The sequence below is a fragment of the Chelmon rostratus genome, chromosome 15 (genome assembly GCF_017976325.1).
Source record: "Chelmon rostratus isolate fCheRos1 chromosome 15, fCheRos1.pri, whole genome shotgun sequence".
NCBI classification, from domain to species: Eukaryota; Metazoa; Chordata; class Actinopteri; order Chaetodontiformes; family Chaetodontidae; genus Chelmon; species Chelmon rostratus.
Genome location: NC_055672.1, coordinates 25,690,902 through 25,708,989, shown reverse-complemented (window position 1 = coordinate 25,708,989; position 18,088 = coordinate 25,690,902). Strand labels below are relative to the sequence as shown.

General features: G+C 39.9%; 1 protein-coding gene across 2 annotated transcripts in view; it reads left to right on the top strand.

Annotated features, from left to right (window-relative positions):
- gabrb1 (gamma-aminobutyric acid type A receptor subunit beta1) overlaps positions 1 to 18,088 on the top strand; it is a 64,634-nt gene that overhangs the window by 24,921 nt on the left and 21,625 nt on the right. For both annotated transcript variants that reach the window (XM_041953259.1, XM_041953258.1), the window contains exon 4: positions 950 to 1,170. In XM_041953259.1, coding sequence (XP_041809193.1) covers positions 950 to 1,170 — 221 coding nt within the window. The remainder of the gene's footprint in view (positions 1 to 949; positions 1,171 to 18,088) is intronic.

Genomic DNA, 18,088 nt, shown 5'->3' with positions numbered 1-18,088 from the left:
TTAAAATTCTTTATTTAAACATGACATAATTAATCCTCTCAGCCCACAGCTACCGTGAACCTTAATAACAGCCGTCTCACTTCTGTGGTGGAGTTTTGAAAACCTAGGGACCACATGACAAACCCAAGCAGAGACAGCTTAAGTAATCTAACTTGCTGGAAATTTAAGTGTAAACAAATTTTTGAACACAAGTTCTCTGGGGTGATGATACAATGCTGACCTAGTTATTGATTTGATGCGTCTTTTAAAGTTTTACTCTGAGTCAGAGTTTCACTATATTCACTGTATTCACTAGGCAACAGAATAAGGAACATTTGGGTATTGTCTGCATAATTTTGATAATTGATTTTAGTGTTTTACATAACTTGGCCTGATGGAAGACTGCAAGTGGTAATTAAAACGGACCCAAGGATTGAGCCCTGGGGAACTCTACAATTCATGTTCGTCCGCTCGGATGCATACTGGCCAATCGAGACCAACCAGTTCCTGTCCTGCTGATAGGATGTGAACTACTTTTGGACTGTGTCAGAGAGTCAGAGAGAAGTTTTCCAGTCTGTCCAGCAGTATTGTATAGTCAGAGGTGTCAAAGCCAGCAATAAGATTCAAGACAACTAAGACTGAAACTTTGCACAGATCAGTTTCTAAATGAATATGATTCCAGACCTTAATAAGAGCAGTCTCAGTACTGTGATAGGGATTAATTGCCATTAATGAAAAATGAATTGCCAAAGTAACCATTAAACAGTCCATTACTGTTACACAACCTTTGCAATAATTTTACTAACCAAAGGAAGGTTTGATGTAGTTGCTAATCACAGATGTCACAATCTGAAGGCCTTAACTCAAACTCAACTCACAGCACACTGCACAGGGCAGGAGAGATGCATGAATCATTGGCCAGTTCATGTTGATGTGCTAACCTTCCTTTGACCCTGTGTTGTTCCTGCAGGACTACACCATCACCATGTACTTCCAGCAGTCGTGGAGAGACAAGCGCCTCTCCTACACAGGCATTCCTCTCAACCTCACTCTGGACAACCGGGTGGCAGACCAGCTGTGGGTCCCTGACACCTACTTCATTAATGACAAGAAGTCCTTTGTCCACGGGGTGACGGTGAAGAACCGGATGATCAGACTGCACCCTGATGGAACTGTGCTCTATGGTCTCAGGTGGGAGCTGTTTCCACTCTTCACTTTATAGCCCCTTTCATCTGTCCTATAAACTGAACTGTTAAAACTTAGGTTTTTGGTATGAGGTTCTTTCTGTATTTACAAACTTGGACCTTGAGGATGTGAACCATTAGGGTAAAGCAATCAATAGATTAGATGAAAAAAAAGACTATTATTTGTATCACCAGGGACGTAGTACTGAAACTTCCGTTAGAAGCAACAAGAGTTCTGAGAGACTTTTTGAAAAACACGTGTTCATGGCTTGCTGCGGCTCAGTTACAGTAGGCAGTGAGAACACTCATGTATCAGTTAGGATCTGTAAATGCAGGTTCATGAAGATACTTCTACATAAGCATGAGTATCATGGGGGTCACAAGCCAAACAGTTGGGAACCACTGATTTAATCTGAACATCTTTGTTGTATTTTATGAGCTTATGAGCTTTATGAGCTATGGTATGTTTTTTATATTTATTTGTAAAGTAACTCCTAACCATACCAAATAAATATGGTGAAGGTACAAAAAGTGCAATATTTCACAAATTGTAGTTGAGTAGAAATATGAAATAGCATGAAATGGATATATCGAGTAAAGTACATTTATCTCAAAATTTAACTTCAACGTAGTAGAGTACCTACGTACAGTACAGTACAGTAAAGTACCTGAGTAAATCTGTTAGTTACTTACCACCCCTGCAGAGCGACACCTATGCTGGAAGGCAGATGTATTTTTGCATGCAGCCTTTAAAATGCTTGGAGAAATAAATGACGCACAACTTACTGATGTTCTTCATTCAACTTGCTTCACCATTTAGAAAGTAGACGACTGGACTTTTCAGCTTGGCTAGGTTACTTGTTGGCAATAGCTTGAACCACATTCATGTGCTTCTTACTATTTCATTTTATCAAATAATGGATTTTTTGAAATTCTTTCAGCCTGTATAAAACACACCTGTTTGGTCTGCTAGATATACTGTACATGTGAACGACATACTGTACAGTACATACATGTCAAAAAAGACAAGTACTTTATACTCAAGTCATGCTGAACTGTAGCATGATATGTAAATATACAGAGCAAACAACCAATTTCACAGAGTGGTAGGTTTTAACACTCATATTTCATTATAACGCAGGCCGCCGTTAATACTGCTCACCTTACAGGGCATGGAAAAGTAAACTTCAAACATGGTGTCCAACAAGGAATGAGTTTCACCCCCAGTGTCCTGTAAGGAACATAACATTTAGCATTGCTAAATGCGGCGTGGGTTACCAAGCACAACCGTGACACGTAGCAACTGATTCAAGCTACTGCCTTACACTTACATGACTCATTTTAAAACTTATTGTTTTTTTCAAGTGGCAAGAACAGAGCTTCATTCCTCACACAACTTGTGTGCGTACATGCTTTTCTAATTAGAATATTTCTTTTGGCCATGTTTTTATACAAAAGCACTGCAGAATTCAGTAGAAGCTGAGTAGCATGGAGAACATTCCCCAAAGGCTTCCATCAGAGGCTAAGTGTTGCTCTGTCTGTGTCTCCTCTGGAACTTTGAGGTAGAACCGGCGGGTAAATCATTTATGAGGCCTCTCTTGGTGCAGTGTACACATGGCAGTGCCCTCTGCAGCAGAGCATACGATGAAGTGAGCTGCGTGGAGTTAGCTGAGGAAACAGTGGGCTGGTCACTGTCAATAATTCAGTCCTCTGAGTTCAAAGGCAAGAGAGGAATGATGACTTGACAGTTTTCAGCTGAGAGATTTTTTTTTTAGCTTTGAGGCAAAGCTGCACATTTTCTTAAGGTGTTTTGGCATACATTGAGGCCTGTCCTGAAGCATCTAATTCTGATTTCAAATCACTGTAACATATAGTGGGTGTCAGTGTTTACTGTGTCTCTGATCACATGACTTATTGGTGTTTTTGTATGGACTTTCCTTGGCTTTCTCCCATGGACATAAGACAGGGGATAAAGCTGAGAGGGGTTTGCACAGGCCCCAAACTATAAAAATTAACTACCTGCCATGAGAAAGAGAAAAAAGGGAATACTATGATATTTCAACTATTGAAATGACAATTGCCACTAAAATTTGTTTTTGCTGTGAATCCACTATTGCTGTTGCTTTTGGTTAATAGACAGAAGGAAAAGAAATACTATCAGTGATTATAATAATTAAATAGGATCCATATCAATATGTCACATTTTTCCTTTATCAATCTATCTGTGTGTGTGTGTGTGTGTGTGTGTGTTGTATAGACTCATACAAAAAATATGTTTTCAAATATGTTTATTGTGAAACATTTCTTCCTTCCAACAAGACATAGAGTCTGACATTCATATGTTTTCATACAAAAAATAATCCCTCTCAATCATCACTTTTGTAGAAGCGTGTGGCAGTGTCTGTTTTTGCAGAAACCATGCCCTCTGCCTGTATTTTCTTATTTCGCAGTGTTCAGGATGTTTCTGGGCATCAACCTTTGGGCAGTGGGTGTGTTGCCCCCTGCCAAATATAGCACGCAGGGTGTGATGGCTGCAGGTGGCACACTGTTCTGGCAACCGTGGTCAGTGTGCATGCACTGACCACTCCTCCAGAGAGGAGGGGCCAACTTTGAATGTTGTGTTTATAAACAGCAACCAATAAATCCTTCTGCCCGAAACATATCTTTCACATTTCTCATCTTCCTGAAATGAACAGCTGGTTTTCAATTTTGGCTGTTTTGCCAGATCTCCTGGGGCAATTTTTATGTGCCTTTAACCCTGATATGCCACTTGTCTTTTTCTATGATACATCAAGTATTTCATAGTTGCTAAATCCAGCAGCCTGTTCCATAAACTCACCATGCTGGCCCTCAATCTAATCTCACAGTATTCACACCTCACATCTTCAGCAACTGCCAGAGTAGGTGCACATTTTTGAATGCCCACAAAGAATGTAGCTGTCATATAACAGACAGACTTTTTAAACATAACATTTACTGTATAAACCATGACACAGTCTACAATATAACAGGAACACATTTCATGTAGCTTGGAATATACGTAGTAACCTATTTCTCTTTATCTCATCACTTTGGTTTGGTGTACATTGAGAAAGACTAACACATGTCTCATGGTGTCCAATATGTTTACCACAGGTGTGTTATGTGATCTGATCATCCTTTACATTGGTGTATATTCATATCTGGTTGACAGAAACAGTGTGAGTTGACGGTTTTGGCTTGCTTTGGTCAGCACCATGATGACGCACAGGATTTGGTTATGGTGTGGCAGGTGGCTGAGCAGCAGGCCTCTGACATGGAGCAGCACAGGACCAGATAACCAACATGGTTATCATAGCAACACTTTATTTAGAGAAAGACACTATAGTGACTGTAAATCATGTAGTGCACAGCATCTGCCACTGCACCACAAGGTACAAAATGAGATATGGTGTAATGATTTACTGTTGGACATCGACATAGTAGCGTTGGACATAGTAGCGTATATAGTGTGATTCAGTGTACAATGTCCTCACTTTCTTGCCTGTCCTCCTCACTTTCCAGCCCTAATCCATATGAAAGGACCACCAATACAGATATCTTTATCTAGGTTGCTTTCAATTATGACCTTACTCTCAAAGCAGTAAGCTTTAGCAGCATCAACTGCCCTGTGGACAGTTTATGCCATGGGTATCACGTCTAAGGCTACAGATTGGCAGCCCTTCTCTCTGATTGACGGAGTGACACGGTGCTCAGGCTCACTGAAAGGCAATCAAAAAGGCTTGAGGCCGGTTTAATAACAAAAATGCTCAATTACAAAAATACAACAAATGGTGTAGGGTGAAAATGGTAACTAAAGGCGCTAAGGTTTCTCAAAATGCAAACAAAGAACAAAAGACTCTTGAATAACTAGGCAGGGAATGAATACAAGGTAGCAAGACAGGACTGACGTGAACCAGCGACTATACAGGACAATCTGGCACAGGACAGGGGAAAACGCAGACAATATATACACAAGGTAACAAGCAACAGGTGGAGTCGGGAAACACACCAGGAAGTGAAGGGCCTGAAACGAGAGGAGAGTTAGGTTTCACAATAAAACAGGAAGTGCAAGACACAACATGACGCCAGTGAACAAAACCTCAAACACGACGAGACATGACACGGAGCTTGTTGGAGCCATAGCCACCCTGACAGGAAAATCTCCAGATTATTTTCTACTGTACCACTGCTATGTTTCAGTGAAAATGTTTAATGTAATCTATATTTTTAAAAGGTGAGTGTGTAATTGTAATATTGTCTAAAACAGACACTAAAATTAAAACTCCATCCAAGATAAGACAGTAAAGGATAATAATTAATAAATTAAAGTTGATGTTTACAAAAAGCACCTTTGATTTGCCATTTTACAAAACCCGTCATAGACTGCAAAATAATAATACAATGAATGTCTAAAACCATATGTACACCTGGAGCATGGCTCAACATGGCTGGAGATAAGGACCAGTGGCAGGGAATCTGAGCTGGAGGCTGGCCACAAGGCAGCAGGGCTGGGAGGTGGGGCTGGGAGGCTGTCATGGGAGCCGGTGGGGCCAGTGACACAGGAGACTGCTGCAGTGCAGGAGCAGGTGTTGACCAGGCTCCTGATGGGGAACCATGAGCAGGTCTCAGCTGAGAGGCACAACATTGATGAAAGCCACACTTTCTTCAGAGGGGTTCCCAGGAGGTACTTCACCGTAGCATCAGGCAGAGAACTGGCTGGGTTCATGCTAGCCAAGTGGTCAACTACCTGAAGGCTAGCAGTGTGTAGGCTGTCTAGCTCTAGAGCAAAGTCCAACAGAAAAGCCAGGGAACGTGATAGGGAGACTCAGCCTCATCAGGAACCTTGGAGACTGCTGGGAATCGTTGGTGGAGTACGGCCCATGGCTAGCCAACTCAGGAACAGGAACTGGAAGGAGGTTAGCCAGCCTCAGGACAGGAAGTCTTCAAGCTCACAAACCTGAGACTAATCGACTGGAGTGCAGGCTAGGAGCTAGCTTGCTGAAGGCTAGCAGACTGGAGGCTCGCAGGCTGGATGCTCGCAGGCGGGAGTGAAAGTTATTTTCTAGCGGACTAGATGCTAGGAGGCTGAGGGGCAGACTGGAAGCTAGCATGCTGCAGGCTCGCTGGCTGGGAACCCAGCTGGATGCTAAGCCCAGCATGGGAGCCAGTGGAAAAATCCAGAATAGTCAGCATTGTCTTTTTATGATTATCAGTCCCAGATAACAGTTCAACCATGTCTGCATCTTCAAAAACCAGAGCCTAGAGTCAATTGCTACCTCGAAGGAGGTTATGGCCCTCATGTTATCCTTCATGTCCATTGAACTGAACTGAAACAGACAGAAATTGTCCGTGGTGCATCTCAAATCAAAACCATAACAGTAACATTGTTAAAACCATTCATTTCTTAGATCGTGTCTTAAACATGGAGTTGCTGAATTATTTGTCCAGAACAGGGTAGAGCACATTGTTGTTGTGTTGTTTTTGCAGTGATTTTCCTTCCTCTAATGTGAGCTGTAATGGCTGTTGTGAAAAAATGAAGTTTTCTTGCATTGCCTGTTTTCATTATTATATCAGTAAATGACAGTGGTCATTTCAGAGTCCTCTTGGTTGGTCTACTGTAGCTCTGGGCCTGGTTGACCTGGCCTGTGTATGGCGGTATACTGTATGTGGGTAATTTGTTAGTTTTACCCTACAAAGAGCTGCATGTCTGCAGAGATAAGGTGCATCACCCTGCAGTTCCAGTTGAGAGCTGGAGTTCAGCAGATAAACTCAGGTGGCACACACACACACACAGAAGGAGAGAGACACAATGACAGAGAGAGGGAGAGAGTGCAGAGTGTTGGAGTGCTTTTCATTTAGGCCCAAACAGCAAAGAGCATGTTGAAAAGGACAGAGAGCAGTCGCTTGATTTGTCCAAAAACAACACTGGCTGGCCCTGACTTCATGGCTGAGTGAACACAGGCCTTGTGGGCTGTCCTCACCATTCCCTCTCTCCTCCAAAGTAAACACTCCTCTGTGTGTCCAGATAACAGGGCTTGATTCCCCCTAAGTCACTTCACACACAACATATCCGTTCTGCCTCACCCAAATCTCTTTCAGTTTCCCCCCTTTCTATGTTGCTTATTTGACTCCCCTTGAATTTTCATTCTACTGAAGAGGCTGTTTCCCAATTGAGAGCAAACATTATATGGATAGTGAAAACGCAGATATTTGGCAGAACACAATGTCAGTCCTTTTTGTGGTGACATTGTCATTTTTTTTTGCAAATAGATGCCTGAAGGTGATTATATCTGGGTCTGATTAGCTAAAAAACGCAATGGGACCACAGCTCAAAGCCTTGCCCTAGTCCAAGTCCAAGTCAGTACAAATTGATGACAATCCCATAGAGAATAAATAATTTACATAAGTTTTTCAAATACTATTTCTAGGGGTTCTCCAAAGAAAGGCCATTTACTGTATTAATCTAGATAAATATCTATATTTATACTCAGGCAATAAATATTTAGGCGATGTGTATATACAGTATATTGAGGCTACCACATTTCACAATATATCTTTTGAGAAAAAAAATACTTGTTAACTAGAATGTGCACTGCCTAAACACAATGCATGTGAGAGCTGGAAGCTGTTAGCTGCTGCTACAGTATCATTTTTTTTACAAGTTTTAGCGCCACCAACAGGTGAAATTGTGTTAAATGTTAAAGACTTGTTCAGCATTCCCAGCTGTACAACATTTAACAGTGCACACTTGTGCAGTGCGACTGTATGTACATTTTCTTGTTTGGTTGCAATCCAATATACTGTAGCATTGAAGAGTTAAGACCTGTTCAATACATAAGGTCACCCCTTCTGAATTTTGGCAACCAATTACAGATAAACACTAAGTGATACTCATTAACAAACTCATACGTGTTGTTTGGGGTCAGTACATATGGCATGTACAGAGTGTGGTGAGGAATATGGAAGAATTTTACAGGCGCAAATGTTGAGAGTTGAACTTTCAAACATTCCTCACATAAACTTCCATTATTAATGTTAATACTAAACAATGTGGATAAAATCACTGGACTAAAGAAAAAGTATTGGCAAACAGACTTATTCAGCATCCCCATCTCTATGAATTTGATGAATTTAGCTATTGTAGAATCACGTCATTGGCATATATCAATAAAATCAGCAACACCCAAAGAACACACTGCAAATATTGCTTTGCTACCCTGCATTGTTCATGAGTTATTAGCCAAAACATAAACCATGTAGTGCAATGTCGGTATCACATTCTAGCATCTTTAGGCGATAAAGTGTGAATACTTCAGCATTTGTAGTTGTTTAGATTTCGACTTTCAAACAATTCTCCCATAGACTTCAATCATTAGTTTTAATACTTGAAAAAAATATTGAAAACTGCTGAAATATATTTCCATAAAGAAATCTGACAAAGATAGAGAGCACTATAACCATAATGATAACTGGAAATTGCTTGAATTTTCTGCAGCAAATGCTGCATGAATGATGATTGGAAAAATAAACTTAAAACGTTGCTGGAAGTTTCAGCACTGCTGAAAAACCTGCAAGGTGGACTGTAAAACTGGCAGAATTGGAACTGAACTGAATTGCCTAAAAAAGTTCGAACAGAAAAGGCACTGGTCTAAAGAGCTGAGAGTTGCAAAGCAATGATGAGAAATGCAAAAAAGTGAAATGAATTGCTAGAGTTGGAAGCTAAACGGCATTAACAAAAGAAACTATGAGCTGAAATACATGGCTAAGAAAGCTAAAAGCTAAACTGTAATATTGTGAAAGACGCTATTTTTTTTACAATAGAAGTTCGCTTCTAGTGTAAAAAAAAATTTAAAAAGCTAAATATTTGAAAAAGTAGAAAAGGTAGAAAAAAGTTGATTAGAAGCATAAATGTCACCACAAAGCAAGAGAGATGAGAGACAGAAAAAGACTGAAAGATACATTTTGAAAACAGTGTAACTGGCACTATTAAAGTTGAATAGAAGCATAAATATCCTCATGTATGTGTATGTGTCAGTATGTATGTGTGTTGTGTGTCAGTAAAAATCCCCACAAAGATGGTAAAACCAGTGTGTCTGCGTGTGTGTGTGTAAAGGTGTTTCTATGTAAATGTGTGAACATGTGCATGTTTGTGTTTGTGTTTGTGTGTGTGTGTGTGGTGGTGTGGTGTGGTGTGGTGGTGGGGGGGGTACGTGTTTGTCTGAGACAGATGTACTTTTGAATCATGAATTGAACCTCAAACAGCTGAAAGCCACTAACAGTTAAAAACGGCCGAGGTCTAACTGCCAAAAATAGCTTAAGATCAATCCACTAATCACAACAGAGGAAGAGAGAGCGAGACACACAGACAGGTAAGAGACAGAGAGAGTGAAAGAGACATTCTGAAAACAGTATAAAATGTAGAATAAAAGGTAAATAGATGCATAAATGTACCACTCGAACAAGACACACTAAATTCAAAACTGTAGGTTGTACTGTTGAAATAATCCTAATATACTGCTGAAGATGTGTAATTTGTGTGGATAAAGTTAAAAATGACTGAGAAATCACAGTTTCAGAAGTCGGATGTTTTGTGTCTTTGACTCAGACGTCAGAGGTAAAATAATGTGGCAGTCAATGAGACTGAAGGGCAACTTTGAAGCTGAGAATTCAAAACCTGTCAGTCTTATTACTTAAAGAGGCACATCACCTGAGAGAAGATGCATTTTTCCTGCTTTCTGAGGTAAACATAAAGAATGAGGAGTGAAATTTATGGGAGTAAGATCCAGTTTTAGAGAATATTTTTAGAAGAATTTCCATCTGATCTCCACTCTCTGCGATGATGTCTCTGAACATTCTGTTCCACATAAACCTACACAAAGACTGAAAAACATAAAACAAAAACAGTGATACTTCAAAAACTATGAATGAGATTTCAAAAAGTTGAATAGTTTAAGACCTGTTTAAGTTTAAATGAAGACTGTAGCTGAAAGTATGAAGACCAAGATGCATTTCAAAGCAGCGTGGGTTTGAAGAGGATTTGAAGATTGCTCCCATTTACTTTACATTACTAAAAACATGTTGACAAAAGCTGAATATTTTAAAGTATGAAAGGCAAAAATAAGGGATGTAACAGTATAAATACCCTGAAACAACATTTTGATATCTGGTTCCTGCAGCTGAAAGTATGCAGGAGTAGAAGCAAAAATAACTACAAAATACAGAAATACGAAAAGAATAGCCTCAAAATTTTAAATCTACATTACATTGCACTGTACTTTGAAGAATCTAGAAGTTGAAATTTTCAACTGGCAGAATTGGAAGCTGAACTATATGCCCTAAAGAAGCTAAGCATTAAAATACATTGCTAGAAAAGCAGGAAGTCCAACTTTTATACTGTCAAAGGTGGAAGTTGAAGTTAATTGCCTGAAAAGAAGTAAGAAGAAAGAGGAGGAGAAATGGGAGGAGGGGTGATGTGAAAGAACAGGAGGAGCGGAAGATGGAGAGGGAAACGTGGAAAAATGGAAAAGGAAGATAGAAAAGGAAAAAGGAGGAGAGAGCGCTGAGAGGACGAGGAGAAGATGTGAGCAAGTGTGTTTATCCCTCACATGCCCGCGCAACACTAAAAAACTTTTATCGACACCCACCTGCAGAATGGGCCCACTCATGGTCCCACCTCGAGGATAAACCAGACAGTTGGCTCCCGTTTCTTCAGCCTGCAGGCACTGTCATGCAACTGTGATGTCTTTGTAGATCGGTGTCCAGATCCGCCCAGTATGCCAGACTGGCTACATTACGTCTTTTGCCTGGGTTCGTAGCATACCGGCCTGCCTCTGACTCTCCAGGTGTCGTGTTTATACTGCGCCCACCTGCCTCAGAGAATCAGCAGAGATGCTTTCGCGGCAGCAGTGCAGGAGGTGTGGCCCGTGCAGGACACAACCCTGGATCCTCTCAGTGGCATTTAGTGCTGGGTTTTATGCGCTGGCTGAGGTTCCGTTTGAGCTGTTGGATCAGGTCCCGGTCAAGTTTCTGTTGACCAAAACAGCCCAGTGCGTGGCCTTGTCTCCTTGCGCATTACCCAGCACATGTTTGTGCATTTCAGGGACAGTTCTTTCGGGTTTCCCTTGTCTACTCAGCGCCTGTCACACTGGCAGTTTTAGGCTGTTTCAGAGGCATATCTCTCTTCCAGTTTGGATCCCCTGGAGAGCATCAGTGCACACTCCACCTGGGGGGTTTCGTCCTCCATGACTCTGCAAGGAGGGATGTCAGTGGGTGACATTTGTACTCCAGTTTCTTGGTCTTCCCCCCTTTTCTTTTGTCTGTTTTTATCTGAAGTAGGACATTAGTTACATATCATAACCCGAGATTCAATGAGTATACTACGTACTGAATCAGCATGACGCTATGACACACTATGTAACACACTCATGTAGCTTGAACTCCTCCCATGGAGTACAACAGCAAAAAGGGAGCATATGTTACATTCAATACATTGAAGGCCCAATCCCTGGGTCAACTGTTATCATGTAACTTGAGCTCCTCTACAAATTATTTGACAGCATATGTTGGTGTACTACCCAGCAAGTTTACGCTAACAAGTAATTCAAAACAGCTAAAATGAACTTTAAAGCTAGAACACGGATATTTTCACTTTGTCGCTTACCTCTCCCATGGAGTACCATAGCAGAAGGGGAGAGATAAAGACAGGAGGTGTGATTTATAGCATTACAGAACCGAGTCTCAAGTCTTCCACATACTGACTCTGGAGGAACAACATGCCAGGCTATAGCTATCTGAACAGATTTTGCACAATTATAATACTACATATTACTAATGCATATTGTTACGCATATTACTGTTGTATGATTGACTCTGTTTCACAAAGACAATCTCTCTGGATTCCTCTCATGGACTACATACACAGGCACATCCTAATCCAGGCAACAACCTGCCCCTGGAAGTGGTTTTCCTTTTCTTGTACATTTTATCTTCATTTCTATCATTGTTATATCTGTAAAATAGCTACAATTTTGTTTTTGCACTAATAAAAAAACAGAAAAAGAAAAATTTGATAAGACTTAAATCGTCAGAAGAACATGCTTCCAGTGTTCACACCAATGAAGAGCAAAGATAACTTAGGTGTGAGAGCTGTACCAGCTCCACAAATACTAATAATAAAGCATAAAGAGCAAAGATAAGAGTGTGAGAGCTGTGACAACTTCCTGTACTTCTCTATCTCCTCGGCCCTGACATCATTTTTTCAATCATTTTTTGGGACGTGGTACTGACATGATTCAGACATGGGAGGATATACCTCTTTCCTCCACCACCTGGCCTTGGTTTTCTCAGATTCTGAAGTAGCTGAGAAGCGTTCTTTCACACTGACATGCTGCAGAATCATTATCCCCTGCAGGTTTCCACAGTCATTCATCCAGTGTGCTCATTGCTGACACCAGGGTTATATTTAGGTTTGCCAAAATGACTTCACCACTGACTGACCCACACACATTTTGGATGTCAGTAGCTCAACACCTTGGTTTGGCAAAGAAGACATAAAAGAGACCTGTTTAACTCTGACTGATGGTGGATTTCTGTCCTCAACAACAAAAAAGATTACAGATAAAGTTTATTCTGTGATATTGGGCCTGTGCTGGCACTGTTTATAAAGCTGCTTGTCATGGTGGTGATACAGTCATGTGTGATGGTATCACATTAAAACACATTTTGACATGATAGATGAGCATCTACTATGAGCATATGTGTTTTGGAAATTCCACGTCCGGGAAGGGTGTGAAGACAAACACATAGAATTAGACATTGCTTGTTCTTTGCAGTGAGTGAATAAACTGTTTTCTGTTTTATCAGTGTTTTTATTTCTCAATCAAGGAGTTTGTTTAAGCTGTACCAATGAAGCTCAGTCAAAACTATTAAACCACCATAACCATTTCACCATCACTCAGCTGTCTATCAGAAGTGAGACAGACCCCTTGCTACTTCTTTAAACATACTCATAATCATGAACAGTGACATGGTCAATTGCACTGTATTGTTCACAGACCGTCTGGTACCTGTCTCACTAATCTTCAGGTGGTCAAAATTCAGCCATAGGCAGTCTTTCTCGTCAGAGAATCCCTCCAGCTGAAATGAGCTATTTTTAATGTAAAGTCATTGGTGAACAAATCTTTTTTTGGTTAGTGATCTGGTGAGTGAAAGGGATGAATTTGCATTCAATGTTTTTAATTGCATCAATGTTTTTAATTTAATCTTAACAAAGACTTAAAGGGAATTGTTGGTTCTAAAGAGATTCCTAGACAGCAAGACTGCAGCAAAGTTGTGTAATATTATGAGCTCATTTGAATCACACAGCTATGACTGCTGTAAATGACATGGTTGAACATTTCAACAGCTGAAGGAAAATGGAAATAGTTCACTGCAACATATACAAAGAAGCCTGTGACTGTCTACAACAAAACAGTATGTCTGGAAAGAAAGGATTATTTTTCCAATATTATTACAGAGAATGATGGGAACTCTGGAATATTATTCTCCACTATGGAGGCGCTACTAAACGTCGTCCCCCTCATCGTCTCTGCATCTGTGAAGAACTTGCTTTGTTTTTCAATAACAAAATAACTCCAGTTAGAGCCAGCATTGCTGCTGATGTGAACACACATTACCTCAACAAACCCTGTAAAACAGATGTAACCATGGGAAAATTCACCTGTATTACAGTAACTGAGCTCGGCAAGACTGTCACAGAGTCAAAGTCGCTGACCTTATGCATGCAGCATTCTTAAAGCGACTAATCAACAGCGTTTCAAGTCATGTCCTGAAGAGTATGAATACATCTTTGTGAACTGGCATCTCCCCAGATGCCTTCAAAAATAGCTGTTGTAAAACCTTTCTTTAAGAACATCATACCCTCAATTAGGTTTAAGAAATGTCACAGCACTGAAGCTGCTCTGACTAAAAGAATCAGCGACCTCAGACCTGGTGACATCATTAGTGAGCATGATGTATGGTTCCATAGTTATGCAGATGACACACAGCTGTGCATCTCTGTTGAAACAAATGAGACTGCAGCTGTCGACTCCATATCTAACTGTCATTGCAATCTGTCATATATGGATGAGCAATAATTTATTGTCAAAGTCAAATGAGGACAAAATTGAAATCCTACTGGTCAGTCCTTAAACAAAAACAGAAATGCTGTTTAATAATGTGGGGAAATTAACTGAAAACTGAGAGAAAAAAAAAAAAAAACACTGAGAGACTTCAGCTCATTCAAAACTCTGCAGCTCGGCTATTGAATAGAACCAGGAGGAGAGAGCACATTAGTCCAGGTTTAGCTGCTCTGCACTGGCGTCTTGTAACATTTAGAATTGATTTTAAGATCCTCCTCCTTGTATATAAAGCCCTTAATGGGCTAGGACCAAGCTACATTGCTGAATCTCTTGTTCACTATTTGCCTTTAAAAATACTGCAGTGATCTGCTGCTGGTTTATTGGAGTTTTCCAGCAACAGCCGAAAGAAAATCAGGGATTGTCAGTTACGCCCCAAAGTTCTGCAACACACTACCTACACACATCAGGGAAGCCAGCTCACTAAATATTTCTAAAAGAAATCGTTTGTCTTTTTCACCTTAGCCACTCCTGATCTAGGTCTGAAACAGCAGCACTTATGCACTGCTGCATGCCTTTTCCAATGTGGTATTTTGCTTGATTTTATGCGTTCTGTTGTCTATTTTTAACTTTTATTGATGTCTTATCTTATGTAATGTATTGTCTAGTCTATTTTCATTATTACTCTATTTTTACTATTATTATCATCTTGTTTTACATTAATTTTCAATCCCTGTTTTTATGTTAATTTTGTCTTTTTTGTGTAAAGCATGAGATTTCTTTGTTGTAAAGCACTTTGAGTTGCATTTCTTGTATAAATACAATTCTTCTCTGGGCACTGAAATAGTACTTTCAACAAATCTCTGGATGCACAAACCCTTATCAAGTCTTGTGAAGTTTGTCTTAGTTTCTCTATTTCTGGTCTTTTGGTGTCAAGAGTTAGCCAGCTCATTCTAAGCTTTCTAGAGATACGCCAGTCATCTTCACTGTATTGTATATTTCCAGTAAAACAGAATTTGTATATAGTTATTATCTTCTGTTGTGTGTGGATTGCTATAGTATGTACCGATCTTAGTCCACAGAGGCAGCGCTATACTGGCTCATACTGGCCAATTGGCTCTCGCATCTCTGAAAACAAATGAAATGAAACAGGCAAATAAAATCAAATAGGTATCATTTGATAAATTTACTAGATGTTTGTAATGGTTAATTTCTCACCTGAGAAAATCAGCAGTTAGCTATGTTGAGTTCCACACAGGATAAAAGATGATTTTGAAAGGAGAACGCAGTGTGTTGGTACTTTTTTCGTCTACCCAGCACCTGAAAAGAATTTAAGGATATGTGTGCATGTGACTTTGAGACTGACTTAAGACTTGTTGGAAGATTCGTACATGTAAACGCAGTTGGTCCAGTGAAGACTGAATGATTGCCATTATGGAACGGTGAACGTGTCCTTCCTGACAGGTTACAGAGCAGACACTCGCTATTTTTACTATCCATCTAAGCTCTATGCACCTGCTTTATGATTAATCTAGTACTTCCTAATGCATTCAGTGTGTCCAAGACATGGATGTACAGCCCAGAATATTCAACAAGGTCATAAAATAATGAATATTCATGATGTGAGGGGCTTTTTATGTCCGGACACTGTACCTGCTGAGTATGGGGATATGTGTGTGCAGCTGGACACTCACTCTCAGCAGAGTGAAGAGAGATGATTTTCTTTGCTTCCTAAGTCACACTTGTTACCCCCTCTTACCCGTAAAGACTTGCTTATGAAGATTTATTTTCTAACATAATGTAAAATATACAAAAGTTTTCAAAAATATAGTTTAAGTGTTAAGTGTTAAATTTCTGCAGCACAGAGCACCACCATGATGAGAAGAAATTCAAACCACTGCCACATTCAGCACCAGGACTCCTTATTAAAGATGCAGATGATACAGATACATTTATATTTATGATTCATTTCCAACTACCTGTACATATTTCAAGTCTAAATAAAAAAAACATGCACTGGACCTTGATGTTAATGTGAGAATCTTTCAGCACTCATTCTAGAGAGTCCTACTGATGGCCAGTCAAGGTGGATTTATGCCTGTGGGCCACAGAGGCATAAACAGGTGACCAGCCTGAGGTGCCTATGTTATAGGAACTAATACAATCCAGTTTTGGATTTTACCCAATGATAGTACACCCCCCTTTCAACCACATCTCACAGCCTTCATTGCTCACTCAGACACTGCTGTATGAACACGACCTACCAGAAACATTCTTAGAGGAAGTCCCTAACAATGCTGGGCTGTGTGCAAAAAAATATGCCTTGTACGCAGCCCATCATACCATTTCATTTTTAAGTGTATTTACATAAAGCAGTAGCTGCTCAGATGTTGAACAGCTTTCCAGCTAGTGTCTCATTTTTTATCTTCAAATATGAACATTGTCTTGCACCAAGATACCAACCAAAAATCCACAGGGGTTCCCGAGCCCATGCAGAAATATCCTTTATACAGTCTTGTGTTTCACAGAGTGATGAACCTCATTCCACCCTGGCTTGTGAACGACGGAGCCTTTCCAGGATGCTCCTTTCATACCCAATCATGACACTATCGCCTGTTACCAATCAACCTGTTTACCTGTGGAATGATCCAAACAGGTGTTTTTGGAGCGTTCCACAACTTTCCCAGTCTTTAGTTGCGCCTTTTCCAACTTGTTTGAAATGTGTTGCTGGATCAAATTAAAAAAATATTTTCAAAAATCAATGAATTTGATGAGTTAAAACATTAAAAATAATGTCATGTACTGTTTTTTATTGAATATATGTCAAAAAGGATTGACAAATTATTCTGTTTTATTTATGTTTAACACAGCATCCCAACTGTTTCGGAATTTTCGTTATATATCAGCAAAAAGCATCGGTAATAAATCCCCTTTTATGGAGATTTTATTTCCTTTCAATAAATTCAATTCTAATTAAAACATAAAATATTTGCACTAAACATGTCCATTTTGCGACCCTTAAAAGATTTGTTCAGGTTGCTCTGTTGAGATATGCTGATGGGAGGCCATGTGCGGAGATTAAACAGGCAGCAGTTTGATGGAATTTGTTTGAAGTTTATAGCTGGGAGAAATATGTAGAACAGCAGGAGGGCCTGGGTCTGCTGTAGACGACACAGCTATAGCACTTTACACACACAAACTTCTGCATCCTGGTGACACATGACTAGATCCTGATAGGGTGGGGATGGAATATTTCATTTATTTTTCCAGGGTTTGTTTTCGAAAACTGATAAACAGCATAAACTGCAGAAAACATTGGAGATATCTGCTTTGGCAAATTAACCCTTGTAGTCCTTGACTGTAGTCCCCGACATTGTTTGACGTTCTGATAAATGACACGGCTCTTTTAGAAAAAAATAAAGGTCAAGATTTAAAGAGGAGTATAAGTGTAAGTGCAAAATAAGTAAAATCTAATTTTACAGTTCATCTGATGTTCCCTCACAGAGTATATTGCTGAACTCACATTGGTGCAGTATGCATACCTGTTACTAAAATATGTAAGTGCAGGGATCGTTTGACATGTATATCCAGTGTGCTGCCAAATTTGCAGTTTGAATGATTGTAACTGCAGGCAAACAGGACTATTTCTCCTCCATAACCCCTGTAATATATCTTTATAAGGGCTTTAGTGGTTAGCTAGGAAGAGGTTTAGCTGTGTCATCTGTTTGAAATGAATGTTTAAGATGACTGACCCTTTCACTAAACAGCAAACCCATAAGCAGCTGT